The following is an 18,726-nucleotide window of genomic DNA, read 5'->3' as shown; positions in this document are numbered from 1 at the left end:
AAGACTGGTATGAATAAGTCTTTTGTAATATGGAAGAATTCTCTGTCAGCTTCGGATACAAAAGCAGTTTGGTTCAATTGTAGCTATACCTCACAACTGGGAATAAAAATATATCTCTAAATAATGACATAGAAAGCTATGTTTTCTATGTGGAATATAAATGCCCTCCTATTTTTCCTCAATAGGAAGATTTTGTTGCTGATTTTGTTGAGGAAGAACACTTTTTTTCAGCTGTAATGACCTGAAAATTGTAATGTCTCCCTTTCACCCATGGAGCAGTGGAACAATTAGGTGTCTCTAGGCAAGATCCCCATAAGACGTTCCTGCAGTTTTCCCCCTTGTTACAGGTGGTTCACTTTCCTCTTATTCAGTTGCTCTATTTCCTCTCCTTAAATTGACAGAGTATATCAGGAAAGAGTCTTTTTCTGTCCTTCCTTTTCCTTTTCCTTGCCAACTTATGGACATTCACGCCTGGTAAAGTGGTGCCCCTGGAATGAATGATGGAATATTTCACAATGTTGCTTATGAAACAGAAGTAGGGGGATAGATGGAGTAAATACTGGAGTTGCTATGCTCACATTCTTACCATCTTCACTATCTTACCCAGAAATTCTTAGGAAGGAAAGGCTTTCCCCCAATGAAAAAGGAAACCAGCCAAGTGCTGAAGCAGTCTCTGCTGATGGTTGGCTGAGCAAATAATAGTAGGAGGTAGAAGAAGAAGAGGAAAAAAATCTTTATATTTTCTAATAGGGAGGATGAAAAATTGTAACGGAGCTATCTGAGTAGCTTGCCTTATCAGGTAGCATTGAGAAAAATATTTCTTTTAGATCCTATGGCAGACATGTCAAACACAAGGCCCGCGGGCCGGATGTGGCCTGCAAAGTGGTTTCATGTGGCCTGCGAAGCCATCCTGGAAACAGTGCGGGAATGGCCCCCTCTGCCTTGGCCCTGGCCCAGGCCAGCCGGGAGCCAATGTACAATGTTGTGGTGGCCATCTATGCTGAAATGCATTCAGTCTTAGCTCCATAAGCCCCCTCCCGCATGGCCTGAGAGGAACAGTGAGGCTCCTCCAGTGGACCATGTCTTGGCACTTGCCCTGGTCCTACCCCCTTCTGCCAGAGATCCTCAGACCTATCCCACTCCTGCCCAGGCCCCCACAGGCACCTTTGACGTAAACGATATAGAGCTGGCCACACCCACCCAGTAGGCCACACTCACTCCATCCATGCCCACCCAGTAGGCCGCACCCACCTGCCCCCCTGAGGGCAACCGCAATGCTGATGCGGCCCTCAATGAAATTGAGTTTGACACTCCTGTCCTATGGAGACAGATGAAGTGTCTGTTGGCTTTAGTCATGGGCACTTATCTCTAGTATGAGTGATAGAAGACACGTTGAAATATTCTGTTGATTGGCATGCTTGGTATAGTGGAAGGCTTACTCTTTGAAGAAGGATATTATCTGTTCTTGGTGTTACTGGGATCATCATCTAGTTTTAGCTTGTTACTATTGCTTGTAAATCTGGCAAATTGCACCAGTGACCTTAAGAAGCTTATGTTTCATGTTTGGCTTCCACTTGGAAAAGTGTGCTACATAAATATTCATACATTCACATATTCAGCAACTTAGTTTCCTCTGAAATTTGACCATATGAAGAATGAACAAGGGTCAACTCTGTGGCTGAATCTGTAAAATTGACTTTTTCCTCCCCAGAGTTTCAGTTTGCAGAATTAGTTTATTATGATCCATGTGTCCCAGAGTTATAGTTGGTCTTGGTACATTTGCTTCAAAGTAGACAAACTGATTTTAAATAAGAATTAAGTTTTGTAGGTTGCCTGTATGCTTAGGCACTCTCTTTCTGCAACTTTATGAGTTTGAAATGTTAGAAATTATAAACGAATGGTTCAAAACTATGAATAGTGCTTTAAATATCTTTGTTTTCCTCACAAATAAGCCAAAATAAACTATCTGCCAAGATTGCATCTGTTGTCTTTAACACACACACACACACACACACACACACACACACACACACTCATAGCATATATATACTATTTTGCAGTCTTACCATATATGTATTCTGTAGTGCAAAATTATCTTGTTTTACTTTTGAAATATCTTTCACATTTTTCTCCTGTTCTTCTTATTCCATGTAGTTGTTTTGATAAGTCTATAGAGGAGTGGAGACAGTTCCATTGTGATCTAAATGATCTCTCACAGTGGCTAACAGAAGCAGAAGGGTTGCTGGCTGAAGCCCACGTTCCAGATGGCAGCCTGGATATAGAAAAAGCCAGGATACACCAGCAGGTAACTGATTACTATGTATTAAGCCCAGGACTCCAGTCAGAGCCTTTAATTCTCCTTTTGTCACAGAAGAAAGTGGCAATTGTCAGGCTTTGTAATGTTGGCAGCTAGGAGCTGTACAAAGCATTTGAAGGGCTGCTTTGCAAAGTGCATTGGTCCTGTTTTCAAAGCCCAGTGCGGTTGCTTCAAGAGTTTGTGCATATATTACATTACACTTCTGTTGGAACTGCCAGCAAATCAAAGGGGCTGCCATTGTGTTTCAAAGGTTGTGCCATCGCATTTTGCTTGAATACATTGATTAGCCCAATTAAAACATATAAAGTCGACCACATGAATTGTATCGAGACATCATCTGCCTAGCTTCCAAGGATGTTGATGAAACAAATAGAGTGAATTAAAAAAAAGTAAAGGAGCCAGTGCTTTCATTTCGTTTGGAGAAGGGTGCTATAGTAAACACACTTACTAGGATTTCAATCCTGCTGAAATCTGCTGTTGAGAAAGTCTTGTCTAGTAGAGAAGCTTAAGACAGGACCTTTATTTTGCGGACGTTGAGTCTGTGTGTGAATGAGAGGGAGAATGCATTTGTGATTGAGGAGAAGGTTTTTGCAATATTAGAAACTCAAATGTAGTCACTGAGAATATTGAAGAGAAGAAACAGCATGTTGGGCAAGGCTTAGAACCAGATAGGCATCCCTTGAAGGAAGAGATACATGGAACCCAAACTGATGGTCTTTACTACTAGTAGTAATACTTCTCAGGGTTTTTAAAAAAAACAAAAAATGAACAAACCACACATAGATTAGGAAAAAGGAGGTCCAGTCCAGATGCATGAACAGCAATGGTCAGAAATCCATCTTCTTGCAGTAGAACACCTGATGCAGATATTCTGGGTCAAAACTGAAACCCTACCTATATATGCATTTTCAACAGGAACTTGAAGAGGGAATCAGCAGCCATAAGCTCAGTTTCTCAACACTGAATAGAACAGGAGAGGAAATAATCCAGAAACTCCCCAATACAGATGGAAAGTTCCTGAAAGAAAAACTAGCTGGACTGTATAAACGCTGGAAGAACATCAATGCTGAAATCGTGGAAAGGCAACAGAGGTAAAAAGACCCCTCAGGATTTGAGAATATCTTAGTAGCAGTGGAGATAAATTTCTTTAAAGTTTGGAGATGCCAAGAGAAACTTCTCATATCTTTTTTTTAAAAGGTTTCCTAAGGCAGTTTCCTAAAACAGCTTTATAGCTGTTACTATACTATGCACTCTCCAGAATCACTCTGTGAATTAGATATGTGGTTTCTAAATGTGATTTATTTAAATCAAATATATAGCGTAGTGTAGCGTAGCAATATAATATAATATAATATAATATAATATAATATAATATAATATAATATAATATAATATAATATAATATAATATAATAATATAATATAATATAATATAATATAATATAATATAATATAATATAATATAATATAATATAATATAATAATATAATATAATATAATATAATATAATATAATATAATATAATATAATATAATATAATATAATATAATATAATATAATATAATATTGATACATTAATGTTCTTATAATATATAATATAACATGCATTTCTTTTATATTTTCCCTACTTTGGAATCTGAATTAATTATTAACTTACATGATTTTTTGGTTTACTTTGGAATGTTTCAACAGAAGAAAGAATATTCTGAAATTGCATTTTATTAATCACGGTTGGAAATTTCCTTGAGTGCTTCTTAGTAGGCAGGTGGTTAATAGGTTTGAAGAAGTCTTCTATCCAAAATGAACAAAATTGAGCTAAAAACAGATTTTGCATTAACATAAAATGTTAACACACGTATGCTGGAAAGTATTGAGATTCAAAACTATTTCCTCCTAGATCAGCGGTTCTCAACCTATGGGTCGCGACCCCATTTGGGGTCGATCGACCATTTCACGGGGGTCGCCAAGCAAGGCTGTCTGCCATTTTTTTGCCCTTTTCCGGCGGGTGCCTTACCTCCCTTGAGCTGGGCCAGCTGGTGGTCGGCCTGCTCCGTCTCTGCTGCTTGCCAGCTACGCCTCGGCCGGCGCAGGGGGCGGAACCACGCATGCGCAGCGCTCCCGGGCAGGTAAAGTCCTTGACTTACGACCAGTTGGGTAGTCCTCGACTTACGACTGGTTTAGTCCTCAACGTACGACCAGTTTAGTCCTCGACTTACGACCGGTTGGGGGTCGCGGCATTAAAAAGGTTGAGAACCACTGTCCTAGATGATACCTACTATAAAGTCGGTATTCATACACAGTAATATCAAAACTATATTAATATAGTTGAGAACCACTGTAGTGTAGTGGTTAAGGCACCAGGCTAGTGAACCAGGAACTGAGTTCTAGTTCCGCCGTAGGCATGAAAGCCAACTGGATGAGTGTAGGCCAGTCACTCTTTCTCAACCCAACTCACCTCACAGGGTATTGTTGCAGGGAAAATAGGAAAAGGAAGAAACATTAGATACGCTCGCCATATTGAGTTATTTATAAAAATATTATGAAAATGTTTTTTCATGAAAAATAATAATTAAAAAATAGTTTTCATAAATTTTCTTAATCTGATGGAAGGCAGTGTGTCAATTCATTAAAATTTTTCTATCAGGATATTAAGTTTATGTTGTCCTAAGACTATAATGTATTGAAGAGATACAAATATTTTAAAAACTAAGGCCTGCATTTGAAGACTTTTGCATGAAATCACCTTTCTGCATAAGAAATGGAACCATTTAATGAAATTTGCATCATTAAGGCATATGGTTCATTCATTCTTATTTTTAATATTGTATGATATCATTTCTAGGCTGCTTAGTAAGCTATAGCAGGAATATTTTGCTTTTACATTTATTTTAATATTTATGGTGATTTTGTTTTATATTCCACCTTGGGAACTTTGATTCAGACTGAAAGGAAAAAATCAGCAATTAATAGACTTCACAAGAAAACTGGAAGAAATTAGTTGCTGGGTGGAAAATGTAGAAAATTCCCTGGATGAGAAACCTGCAATCAGTCAAGAAGAGAATTTACAAGAATTAATGGCAAGTAACATTAAAAATATTAAGCATTTTATTTATTCTATCTTGTTCCTTTTTGTTGTTGTTGGATAACATTTAGGACTACTCAAAGCATCTGTTGGTACCACAGGATCAAAAGCATAATCTGTAAGTCTCATACATAAACATGATTTCCATATAATTGCTAAGCTATATATTTTTCTGTTTTAGCTTAGTATAATGTGTTATGATAAATAAACTTATGGTTTATTTTATAATCTGTTCATTACACTAAATATTGGCTGTTTACGTTTTTGTAGCCGTAGAACCTGGAACTTGCTTCAGAATAAGTTTTTCATTGAATTTTTGTCGTCAATACTACTTAATGTGATTTTTTTTCTGTGTTCTTAGAATTTGAAGCATATTACTGTCCTGATTATATAGAGAGATAATTTTTAATTATCTGTCTTTATTCATTTAGGGTCTGATTAAGGAAATGGATATACAAGGAGAGAAACTTAAGTGGCTAAATAGAAAAGAAGCAGAGGTCGTTTCAAATACAAGCATTGGGCCTCAGGAAAGAGACAATATTTCTAATAGACTGAAGACCCTGAATATTAAATGGAAGAAGGTATATATTTTAACCTGTATGCATTAAAAATTGTTCTTTTAGTTGTGTTCATGCAAGATACTTGTTAGTTGTGACTCTGGGACAGAACTGGATAATTTATTTGATAAAGTTAGTGTTAAAATTCTGAATGAAATTTGCATTGTTTTAAATTTACAGAAATGATAGTTCATGATTTCCTCTTGTGTACAGCACCATGTATATGTTCAGATGGAGCTATTTTTGAAAATAATTTTAAAACACTTCTACGCTGTGGTATATTTTCACAATATTCAGTTTTTATATTAAGTTTCTTCAACTGTCCTTTGAAATTCAGCTGAAATTTCAGTTTCCAAAGCCTTCTTTCTTTCTTTCAACAACTGTTCAGAGCCACACCCACAAAACTTTGACATTGTTATAAGACTTCCCTAGCTCCCTGTAAGAAAAATGAAAACCTAACAGGCACAGGAAAAAAGCCCTGAAGTAGTCGTCATCTTGTAGATAGTTTTGCTGTATGTAGACTCTCTTTTTATTAGTGCGAGCATTCAGACAGATAACCCTCTCCTGCATTCTGATGTAATCTTGCAATTATTTATTTTATTCAATTTAACACTGCCTAACGTGTAATGACTCTAGGTGGTTCACAGGAAAATAGCAGGGATCATATTATATGGATTTTCTGATTGTACCACACTTTATCTACCTGCTTTTTCAATTTGGGAGATGTTCTTGTTGAAATCAACATCACACTGTTGAGTAATGTAAAAGTTCTTAGGCCCACATAATGAAACTGGATCAGTGCCCAAAAATATATCCTAGAAGAATACGTAAGCATACTTCATGATTTCCTCTTGTGTACAACAGAAGTATGGTGTGGTAGGCTTAAAGGGAAAGGAAGACTGAAACAGATATGAGCATTTCTAGGATACAGTATTTATGGTGTTCATGAAGGACTGAGAAAACCCAGGTTCTAATCTACTCACAGCTGTAGAAGCTCACTGAGTGATTTGTAATCAATCATTCTCATTGTCCAATCTACCAACAATTGTATGTTGGTTGGTCCTACAGTCAGCCAGCTGTTGAGGCTGGATTTGGCATTGTTTATCCAGCTATCAAATCCTTCCCCGGGACCTGGGATGGGCAGATGTTTCTATTTGATGATGTTAAAGATATTGTCAAAGGATGTTAGTTATTCTGAGTAATACTACTACTACTACCACTACTACTACTACTACTACTACTACTACTACTACTACTACTACTACTTATTATTATTATTATTATTATTATTATTATTATTGGGATAACATGAAGGGAAAACATCATGTAAGCAATTTACATGATGTTCTTGGAGGAAAGGTGTGATACAAATCCAATAAATCATAATTTCAGGAAGAATATTTGTTTTGGAAATTTCCCTTTGAATCTAATGAATTCCATTAAGTTCATTAAACCATTGAAGTGTTTAACTGCAGAAGAAAATGGTATTAATGATTGATGCCCCTTAGAGCAGCGGTCCACAACCTTTCTGGGCTGGTGGCCCGGTGGGAAAGAGAGGCAGGCACCTTTATGCGCACATGCACACACAAACTAATTTGGCTGCACATGCATGCACATGAATGGGGCCGCAAGCATGCACACTCTGCAAATGGGACTGCTAGCGCCGGCACAAAGCTTATGGCTCAGCTAGTGCCGGCGCGAGGCTTGGCCTGGTAGTGGGCCGCTGCCCATAGGTTGGGGACCTCTGCCATAGAGCATCTGCAGTATATGAAAAAGTCCCCAACCCTTTTCAGGACCAATTGCAAACCCCCTGATCTTCTGTAGGCTGTTTAGTGAAAGATTAATTGTCCTGCCCACAATTGTCTGTAGTAGCCTAATATTGTGCAATGGTACCCATAGTTTTTGGAATATAACAATTATTTTCCCCTCCCACAACACTAGGTGTTCAAGGAAGCACCCACCAGATTGAGAGAACTGGAGGGGTATGTTCATCAGCAGCATTTTGTGCCAAAGTCTTCTGGTAAGTCTTGAGCAGAAAATTGTCTCTTTGGAGAAACATTTGGGTATATTTTTGTCATCTTAGTAAAACTAAGTAGATAAAGAAGCAGATGTGATATATCTGTTTATTTTGATCTTGAAAACAAAGGATACTTTTACTTTAAAAGAGCATAAAATGTATTTTGAAAAATGCACTTGTAATGTATTCGTTTAACAAGAGAAAATAATTTGTTGTTGCACTTTTGAAAATTAGCACTTGTGTGTTTTTCCATATGCATGATTTAGAGGATCAGGAAGTAAATCTCGCTTATGAAAATCAATGGCATTTCATTGACTGCAAAATGAACATTTTCAATTGATTCCTTTTTCTTCTTCTCCTAAATAGTAAATTAAGATTAGCAGCAGGTTGCAAGTTTACCCTCGCTGGCGGCTTACTGCTGACTTAGTGTTTGAATGTTTCAGAACTGTTTTGAGTGTGATAATCAGGGAGTAGATTTCTCTCACCTCGCTAAGCTGTCAAATATTTGAGATTTTGCAAAAAAAATATGACAGCAGCAATCTTTCTAGTACCATTTTGTATCTAGAGGTTAGATTAAAAGATGAATTGGTGGAAATTTAGACATATGGAAAGAAGCTATTTTCAGAATTCTGTCTCTAACAGTAAAGTCTTGACAGTTTCAAACTGTTAGTGTAGAATAGAGATACAAGAGGACTAATATGAACTACAAGAGGTATCGTGTTGTTGTTTTTGCTTTTCCGATGTAAATAAATTCTAGATAATAAGTACAAGTTAAAATATCAAATAAATTATGTTGGTTGTTTAGGTTTCCCTGTTCTCCAGACAACAATGCTTATGTCTTCTGCCTCAGAAAATGTGGCACAAACTCAGCATCCTTTGGAAATCTCGACACCTGCTGATTTGGATCAGACTACGACAGAACTGGCTGACTGGTTGGCATTGATTGACCAGATGCTAAAGTCCAACATAGTTACTGTTGGGAATATTGAAGAAATCAATCGGACAATTGCACGCATGAAAGTATGTGATGTTCTGAGGTGAAACTATATTTTTTGGGAAAGCCTGAAAACATTTCAGAATATTTCTGTTAATCCCTTTCCCTGTTTTTGTTTTTGTTTTTGTTGTTGTTCAGTGAAATTCTGTCATGGTATTTCACAATTATGGAAAATAAATCCAAAGAAGAATTAGGGATAGAACATTCTTCTGCTTATTTTTAGTGGTATCAAAATTTTAGAGGTATCAATGACCAGTCAAAAAGACTGAATGCCTTTTTTGAATGTTCACCCAATTCTGCAAATTTTTTGCTTTGTTTTCCTTGCTTGAATCCTTCTTGCCCATGAATTTATTTTAGAGCAATTGGGAGGGAATTCAGTGGACTTTTTCCATTCTTGCTCCTGAGATATAAATCCATTTCATAGCAGCAGAAGAATATTTTGTGTGCAGTTTCTCTGATCACACTTTGTCATACTCTGTTAAGATATAGGAGTGCTGTCTTTTTTTCTCTGCCCCTAGGAAACTTCTGTGGAGCATTGATAGAGGAAAACGACCCATGCCTCACAGAGTCAGGCTGAGCATAAGTTTGCTAAGTGAAGGAGGTGCACACAGCTTTGCTTGATCAGGAGTGTGCACATTTGCTGTTAGTTTTCGTAAGAATCCCAGGAAACCTATAATGCATTTTAGAATACCTATTTCAGATTTTTTTTCCTGCAACCAGTAGCAGCATAATATAATACATTGACATTGTTCCAGGATCTAACTATATGCTTGTATGTATGTATGTGTGCAATTAATTAATTAATTAATTAATTAATTCCATTCATTCATTCATTCATTCATTCATTCATACATACATACATAGTGACTCTGGATAGCAAATAATCATAAAATCAGTTAAAACTAAGTGCAAACACATGCATAAGAGAGGGAGGGAAGGAGGGGGAGGGAGGGAGAGAGAGAGAGAGAGAGGAGGGGGGAAAAAAAAGAGATATTATAGCCATAAATGTCAATTCAGCCAGGAAACAGCTTTTAGCACACTTGGCGCCTTAGGCCTGGATATATAATCAGTCTTCAATGTCTTACAAAGGGCCAACAGGTTTGGGGTCATCCTAATCTCTGGGGGGAGAATGTTCTAGAAGACAGGGGCTATGGCAGAGATGGCACACCTCCTATCTCCACCAGCCAACGTTCCTTGGCAGATGGAACCCTTTGCATGGCCGACTTGCTGGACCAAATAGGATAGGTAGAAACAACTGGGTGGAGATAGTCCCTCATGTAACTTGGGCCCAAGCTAGGAGGTGTTTTAAAAATGACCAACAGCACTTTGAATTGCACCTAGAAGAATGCTGGATACAATTTCAGTTCACGCAGTAGTGATGTTACATGTGTCAAATATCTGACACCATTTATTATCTGTGCAGCTGCATTCTGCACTAGTTGAAGTTCTGAATGCTTTTCAAGGGGACCCCTACGTAGAGCGCATTGCAGTAATCCAATTGAGATGTCACAAGGATAGGAATGAGTTTGAGTCCAGGAATGGTGCAAGAGGCACATAACCTGAAGGTGTGCAAAGCTTCTAGTCATGGGTGCCACCTGCTCTTCAAGCAGGAACTGTGGGAAGTTTATGCCTTCAGATATGCATGATTCTATTATTGCTTTACAATAAACTAGAATTAGTTCATCTTGTGTTTCCTGTCTTCTTTACCTGGGACAGCTGACACTAGTCTTGCAAGTTATTATTATTCTGGTTCTTTGCACAGTCAGCCAGATGTTCAGACTGGATTTGGCATTTTTGTCCACCTATCAGGCCCTTCCCAAGGACCTGGGATTAGCAGATGTGGATATTTGATGGTCTTAATATTATTAGTGTTAACTTTCTCCACAGTCTCTAAAAAGGGGAAGTTGGAGACTGGATGAAAATTGTTTATATTAGTCAGAATGAGCAATGGCCCTTTAAGGAGATGGCACACCACCACCACCTTAAGAGCCGGTGGGACATTCCCTCTATCAAGGAAGAATTAATCACCACCCAGACCCAATCACTTGTTCTCTCCCAGACAGCTTTAACCAACCAGGAGGGGCATGAGTCTAACATAGATATGGTTGAACTAGCAGCTGTAAAAGCCTTGTCCACTTCCTCAGGTTCAATAGCATCAAAATTTCCCAGATAAGCATGCAGGACTCTGACCCTTTGGAGTAACCTTCAACTGAAGTGTTACTATTATCTACATATAGTTGCCACACATCCATTCAACTTAAAATAATTAAATTCAATTGAAATAGGTTAATTGCCTTGCTCAAGAATTGTTAATCATTGAGATCCAGCTCTAGGCAAGCTGTGATTGAATTTCAGGGGAAATGAGAATATTTCATACTGGCATTTACAATTGTGCCAACAGAAGTTAACGGAGAAATGGTTACAGAAACCTATGCTGACATTTTCTTTGCTACTGATATTAGCAACATATGGGTGCAATTAGTAACAAATAACTTGAGGATAGATCTGGGCATAATGTATCATAGACAGCAATGGACAAACTAACTGCTCATGAAAATATATTTAATTCAATTTAATAGGAAAATCTCATAACTTTTCAGCTGCCCTTTTTAGATGAAGAATTTGATTTAACATTTCATGGCCTTAAAATGGAGATGAGCACTGCCCCTTGTAGTCGACAATGACTGTGGAGTAAAATCCACAGGGATTCTTTTCCTTTCCATTTGGTTTAATAGCAAAGGGTGAGAAATAGGTATTTCTTTTTCAGTAATTTGCCATGAAAACAGTGTGCATGTGTGAATATGTCTATATACATATGTGTATATATGTATATGCGTGTGGGCATATGGAGAGAGAGAGAGAGAGAGAGAGAGAGATAGAGAGAGAGAGAGAGAGAGAGATGTCTCAAAAGTGCTTTTTCCAAAGGCAACTGGACAGTTTTTTCCTTGAGGAAGAAGAACAAAAACGTTTAATTTCTCATCCAAGAAACTTGATCAGTTGTGATGCGGGGAGCGGGGGGGGGAGAGGAGGTATGGAAGGACAGGTACGTGACAGTTGAGATGGGGTAGAGGGGGATGGAAAGATAGGTTCTGACCAGATGTTGGGAGGGGGGGGAGGATCAGAGAGTTTTAATCAACAGGGATTTCATTACAGCTTCTGCTGTAATAAAATCCCTGTTGATTAAAACACTCTGGCTGTATAGTGTCTAAAACTTGGGATCAAAATTGAGAACAAAATTCCTTGGAGCAGAGACACATAAATAATGTCTCTTGATATCCTAGGAAGAGATCACAGGAAGTATGAAAGTTTGCAGCTTTTTATGAATCAACATGAATTTTATACAGCTTTATTTCCACTCATGTTTCACTTTGCAAGAGCAAAATCTCTAAACTTACTGGGCAAATCTAATAGGTGGTTAGCCCTGTTTCAACTTTTTTAAATTGGTGGGCTCCAAGTGTAGATTTCTATAGGATTCCAAATTCCCAAACATCGTGACTTTACTGCCTGGGAATTCTGGCAACAATAATCTCAACACATCAGATCATGACTTCTGATTGGTCTGTCTATTATTTCTCTTTAATGCAGATTATGATGCAGAGCTTTTTAATGTAGATTATAATGTGATTAAGATACAGTTCTTCGTTAATATTTGAAGCATGGGTTTGAACAATTTTGTTTTTCTTAAACTCCTATCACTAGTATCATATTTTTATTCCATTATTTTACAGATAACAGAAGGTGATTTAGAACATCGACATCCCCAATTGGATTCAGTTTTTACCTTGGCTCAAAATCTGAAAAACAAAACATCAAGTTCTGACTTAAGGACAGCAATCACAGAGAAATGTATGTGCTTCTTGTTAGTAGACCAAAGAGTAGAGAGATGGGCACTAAAAATGATATAATAATATGGTAGACATAATCATTACGTTATTTATTGACAAAACAACAGATACAGAATGGAATGACCCAGGTGGAACTGGGAAGAATCTAACATACAGAGATGAAGACAGGGTTAATTCTGATAGGCAAAATGAAGAAATGAGAATTAAGATCTATAGCAGGGAGTCTCCAAACTTGGCAACTTTAACTCTTGTGGACTTCAATTCCCAGAATTCCTCATCCAAACATGCTGGCTGCGGAATTCTGTGAGTTGCAGTCCACAAGTCTTAAAGTTGCCGTATTTAGAGACCCCTGATCTATAGCAAGGTTTCTTGCTTAAAGTGTTGCTTGACATTGCTTATATTCACATCTTTGGATTTCATCAGTTTTAAAGACGAACAAACTGGAACTTGGAGATGCGAGTTTTAAAAAAGATTTACTAGATGTGTTTTGAACAGTGTTGGCAAATCACAAAATTAAAAATGTTAGATCCGGTTTTTATGTAGAATTTTTGTCTAATTTTCTTTTTATATACTGTATATATAAAAGTCATCACCTATATTGGAAGTTAATAAAAATGAGGGAAAAAAATACGCAGATGAAATAAGAGATATTTGGTAAGATAGTTTGGTATGAAAGATACTGGCACTAATTAAAATGCCAACATAATATTATCAAATTATCCATTTTCACTAAGAAAGGCATACTGTGTATTTTGGAGTGTGTGTTATATATGTAGATTTGACTTCCCTCCCCAAACTTACGGGAATGTATAATAGTAGATCTAGGACCCAGTGTTGGTTTGAATGCTTTTTTAAAAAAAATATTAGTGTGAATGGTAAAAAAGTGAAGATGGTGCAATATTTTCAGTGTTTTCTCATGAGACTAGATTTATCTTCTGTCTGTTTCAGTGGAGAAGGTTAAGAACCAGTGGGACGGTACTCAGCATGGGGTTGGAGTACGTCAACATCAGCTGAAATGCATGCTGACTGACAGCATGAAGTGGGACGACCAGAAGCAAGAAATGGAGAAGTTAATTGGACAATACGAGATCCATCTACATGCTCTCTTACAGTCTTCTAAAGAAAAGCTTACCAAACAAATTTCAGAAAACAAAGTGAGTTCAACCGTGCTTTCTAATGCAGAGCTGTGGTTCATAGATTCAGTTTAATGTCTTACTCCTGTCACACAGTAAATTTAGTTTAAGAAAAATAATGTGAGACAGCTCTTTCTGATACACCTGCAAATTGAAAAGTTTTATGAAAAAGACAGGCAGCAGGATTTCTATTTCTCATGTCTTGCGCTTTTCCTAGATACTATCCAGATTCTTTTCCATTTTTAGTTTGAAAAAGCAGCAAAACTTGGGGAATTGCCAAGTTAGGGCTGGGGAGGACAGGGGAAAGAGTGATTGTAGTGTTCGTGACCTTCGGCTGATTAAATTAAGAAGTAGTGAATGTGTCTTCTAATTAGATTAAAATGAATTTTCCAGAGAGGTATTGCTGCTTGCCTGACAATAAATCTCACCCATCCCTGTTGTAAATCTATATATTTATCAATTCAGAATCTTGATAGGAAGAACAGACTGATCTTTGCCATGCTTTTACCAGCTTGGGAACTTTGGACATTGTTTTTCACTGTTTAAGATGAACAGATTCTTTTCTGATTAATCCAGAAACATTAAATTTTTATCTAAAAATCTATACCAATCGTTGAACGGAGACATTACCTATTCTTGTGGGCACTTTGCTGCAAAATGTCATTGATTTAGTTCAATATATTGACTAAGCGTTTACTTGGAGTCTTAAACATTTTTTTTACCCTAACCTCTTACTCTCTCTCCTCTTCTGCCTGCACCATCTTTGTAGAGTTAGATGATTTTCTGCTTCTTTGCTAGCCCAGAGTTTTAATTTGTCTGGAGATTGATAACGCTTTGATCAAAACATCCATTGTCTTCCATAGCACTCTTAATCTGGTTACCAAATTAAACCATTTTCTGGGTCATTACAAGGTGAACTATATATGCTGGGCTCAAACAGAAGCATCAGTTTTTCTGAATACATTTGACAAGGAAAAAAAAAGAAAAAGCTAGCATTTGTTATTTTTCAATATCCTGTCAGTAATCTATTAGTTATACTAGATTCCCAAAATGATGTAAGAAGTTTGTTTGTTAATAAATTAGTAGACGTACAATATTTCATCCATAAGTTTATTGCCATGTTCTAACACTTTTCATCAGCTAACTGAATGATGAAATTTGTACTGTAAGAGATCTTCCTGGGTGATATGGACTAGTTTTATATTGATATCAGCCAATCTGAAGAAATAAAATAACCTACAAACTTTTAATATTGGACTACACTGTTAGAAAGATTAAAAAGGAACACATTGGAGGATTCCGTGATTTTAAAATTATGGTTCAAAGGAATCGGAATATAAATGCCTGCCCCAGAATCTACAAAATAGTTCTTAGAGACTGGTGATAACAATTGTTTACAGGAGCATTCTTTTAGTCACCAGGCTAGAAACCAGGAGAGTGCGAATTCTAGTCCTATTTTAGGCACAAAACCTAGCTGGATGACTTTGGGCCAGTTACTCATTCTCAACTCAACACACCTTACAGCAGTGTTTCTCAACCTTGACAATTTTAAGGCATGTGGACTTCAACTCCCAGAATTCCGCAGCCAGCAGTGCTGGCTGTGGAATTCTGAGAGTTGAAGTCCACATGCCTTAAAATTGTCAAGGTTGAGAAACACTGCCTTACAGGGTTATTGTTGTGAGGAAAATAGAAGGAAGAGGCATTGGGTATATTTACTGCCTTGAGTTCCTATTTTTGTATTGTTGCCTGAAATTGTATACAAGAATGCAAACCTAGTTTTCCTTGGCTCTAGATTTGTCATTCCTATAGTTTCCAAGGAATAAACAATCAACCTGACATCATATAAGAGATACTATTTCTTATCTTTATTTTTTTTTTACAATGAATGGAATACTTTGCATTCTTAAAAGCTTACGGATTTATCAAAATCTAACTAAAATTTGCTTTCCAAAAAGCTACTGGAATACAGAAGAATAATCTGGGGAATCTGNGATTTGTCATTCCTATAGTTTCCAAGGAATAAACAATCAACCTGACATCATATAAGAGATACTATTTCTTATCTTTATTTTTTTTTTACAATGAATGGAATACTTTGCATTCTTAAAAGCTTACGGATTTATCAAAATCTAACTAAAATTTGCTTTCCAAAAAGCTACTGGAATACAGAAGAATAATCTGGGGAATCTGGATAATTAATTAAATAAAACATATTTTTCTTACTATTTTGATAGATTCCCTATAATTGGAAAGCAACAATGTTTCGTTTCTGCTAATATTTGTATCTGTATTTATCATTCCAGGGTAATGTTTGATTGTTCCACTGATAGTACTATACTAGATTTTCCTATAGAAAAATCAAACCATAAATAATTATTGAAACATAATATGTCAATAATCTTACTAAGAAAATAAAGGAGTCAAGAATAAATAATATTTTTTATTACAAACCTCTATTTATTCTTATACAAATCATAATATATAATGATTCACCAGCATTGTGTTTCTGCTATATTTAGAAAATTAATGATTTATAGAGCTTTTATGCTCTTTTTATTTGACATTTCTGTGTTTTATTTATGAGAGTCTAAATAAGAAATAAAGTTATGATTTCAAAAGTAAGTACCGGTAAGCTTTGTAAGTAAGTAAGTAAGTAAGCTTTGTTTGTATGTTGACCATACCTATTTATGGAAAGTAGTGCTCTATTACTTTAAGACTAGGAAGGAAATATCTGAAAAATATCAGTTGTTCATATTTGTAAAATAAAGAAAAGCCTCATGAAAGCATTTAAAGATTATCCATATATCCCTTTTTAAATAAACCCCTTTATCTTTCTCCTTGCTATCTTCAGTTGCAAGCCTCTTGAGCAGCACCTTTCTGACTCAGAATGTTTTTTTTCTGCTAAAGTTGTAAAATGTGATTTCAGCAATGCTAGCAGATGCTCTGTAAAAAGATTCAAAAATTAAATTCCAGGTCTCTGCAGAGTCTGCATTCTGCTGAGGGCTTTTGTTTTAGATCAGTGGTCTCCCAATTTTTTAAATTATGCACTCTTATCAATGTTTTCTTTGGGCATTTACCCTTAATGTATGTATGTATGTGTATTTGTGTCACACACACACACACACTCACTAGGAAATAACTGCTTTGCTCTCAACTTCATAGTGAGGAAAAGGTGCAGTTAGAGAAACTCCAGAAAAGCATAAATTGTTTTGGTGTAGGTTGTGTCTCAACATAGCAAATGATCTCGGAATTATCTCTTTCTCTCTATATGCCCTCTAGGGTGCAAACTCAATTTAACCCATTTGAGTTTTTCTGCTTTCTTTCATTTTCTGCAGTTTTGGCACATTGGTCAAATCGTACTATTGTACAGTTTCTGAATCTTCAACCTGCTTTCTACTTTTGTTATCTTTCCCTTTGTTCTGCTGTTTCTTCATAAATTCTGTTGAGTGAGTTTTGCTCATAACTTAATTTCCCAGTTTGCCTGCAGCCCAGTTATTCTAATGAAAATGTTCAGTATAAGCCAGATATTTCAGCCTCCACATTGGTAATCTTGCAGATTCTCTCTTCTCCCCTTACTAAAATGTAGGAATTAGCTTTCCAGAAAAAACAGTTACTAGAAATAATGTTCTATTCCTACAACGGGAAAAATGAATATGACCTGAATTTTCATTTGTATTATTTGTTGCAACAGTTTATTTTGCTTGACTTAATAGAAATGATGATATAGATGTTGTTCCTTTGTTGCAAAAAGGTGGAAACCATTCATTCCCATGGGTTCTACCATTAGGAACTTGATACCCACCCCCCAGGGGTTGCTAAAATTTGCTGGTTTAGTCAATATCATAAACTTTTAATATGAAGCAACAACTAAATGATTAGAGATTTTTGACTACTATGTATTTACTTTTTAGATATTATTGCAAGATCTAGATAAAGGAAATGCCAGGATGATTTCATTTAATGATCTGTCAAATAAACTTCTTCAAGATTACAGTGGTGATGACACAAGAAATGTGAAGGAAATTATGAATCACCTGAATACCTCATGGATTAATCTGAAACAAAGGTATGCATGTCTAAATTACACATACGTGCGCTCACCTCCATATTTCTAAAATGTGAAGAATAGAAATTATGCTACTGGGACGCAATATATGATTTAAACTGGGGACTGTTTTTTATCATGACATGTATGATTAAATCAAAAAGGCCTCACATTTCTTATAGCTGTGGCAAGATAGAATGTAGCCAATCAGTCATCTGTCTCTTACACAGGTTATCCTCGAATTACGACTACAATTGAGCCCAAAATTTCTGTTGTTAAGTGAGACACTTGTTAAGTGAATTTTGCCCCGTTTTACGATGTTTCTTGTTTCAGTTGTTAAGTGAATGACTACAGTTGATAAATTAGTAATCTGGTTGTTAAGTGAATCTGGCTTCCCCATTGACTTTGCTTGGCAAAAGTTCACAAAAGGTGATCACATGATCTTGGGACACAGCAATGGTTATAAATATGAACCAGTTGCCAAGCATCTGAATTTTGATCACATGATCATGGGGATGCTAGACAGGTCATAACTGTGAAAAACAGTCATAAGTCACTTTTTTCAGTGCCATTGTAACTTTGAACAGTCACTAAACAAACTGTTGTAATCGAGGTCTATTTGTAATTCTTAGACTCCTAATATTAGTTTACACAATCTTCTAATGAAGAGGCATATATTTCTTAAATTAAAAGCTGTACTACTGAGCATCTGGAGATAATACAACTTTGGTTTTATA

General features: G+C 36.4%; 2 protein-coding genes across 2 annotated transcripts in view; both read left to right on the top strand.

The window, feature by feature from the left end:
- The window catches only part of LOC107290483 (utrophin), a 133,391-nt gene extending 127,591 nt beyond the window's left edge, over window positions 1-5,800 (top strand). Inside the window, exons 42-45 of the mRNA XM_015819364.1 lie at window positions 2,155-2,305; window positions 3,233-3,408; window positions 5,258-5,397; window positions 5,760-5,800. Of these exons, the coding sequence (XP_015674850.1) occupies window positions 2,155-2,305; window positions 3,233-3,408; window positions 5,258-5,397; window positions 5,760-5,800 (508 nt within the window). The remainder of the gene's footprint in view (window positions 1-2,154; window positions 2,306-3,232; window positions 3,409-5,257; window positions 5,398-5,759) is intronic.
- Window positions 5,801-5,839: 39 nt separating this feature from the next.
- The window catches only part of LOC107290479 (utrophin), a 21,010-nt gene continuing 8,123 nt past the window's right edge, over window positions 5,840-18,726 (top strand). Inside the window, exons 1-6 of the mRNA XM_015819361.1 lie at window positions 5,840-5,979; window positions 7,897-7,975; window positions 8,778-8,992; window positions 12,695-12,812; window positions 13,760-13,965; window positions 17,856-18,010. Of these exons, the coding sequence (XP_015674847.1) occupies window positions 5,845-5,979; window positions 7,897-7,975; window positions 8,778-8,992; window positions 12,695-12,812; window positions 13,760-13,965; window positions 17,856-18,010 (908 nt within the window). The 5' untranslated portion in view covers window positions 5,840-5,844. The remainder of the gene's footprint in view (window positions 5,980-7,896; window positions 7,976-8,777; window positions 8,993-12,694; window positions 12,813-13,759; window positions 13,966-17,855; window positions 18,011-18,726) is intronic.

This window comes from Protobothrops mucrosquamatus, unplaced genomic scaffold (genome assembly GCF_001527695.2).
Source record: "Protobothrops mucrosquamatus isolate PMUCROS unplaced genomic scaffold, P.Mucros_1.0 scaffold907, whole genome shotgun sequence".
Taxonomy (NCBI): Eukaryota; Metazoa; Chordata; class Lepidosauria; order Squamata; family Viperidae; genus Protobothrops; species Protobothrops mucrosquamatus.
The sequence above is the reverse complement of the archived record's forward strand: the minus strand, read 5'-3'. Positions and strand labels throughout refer to the sequence as shown.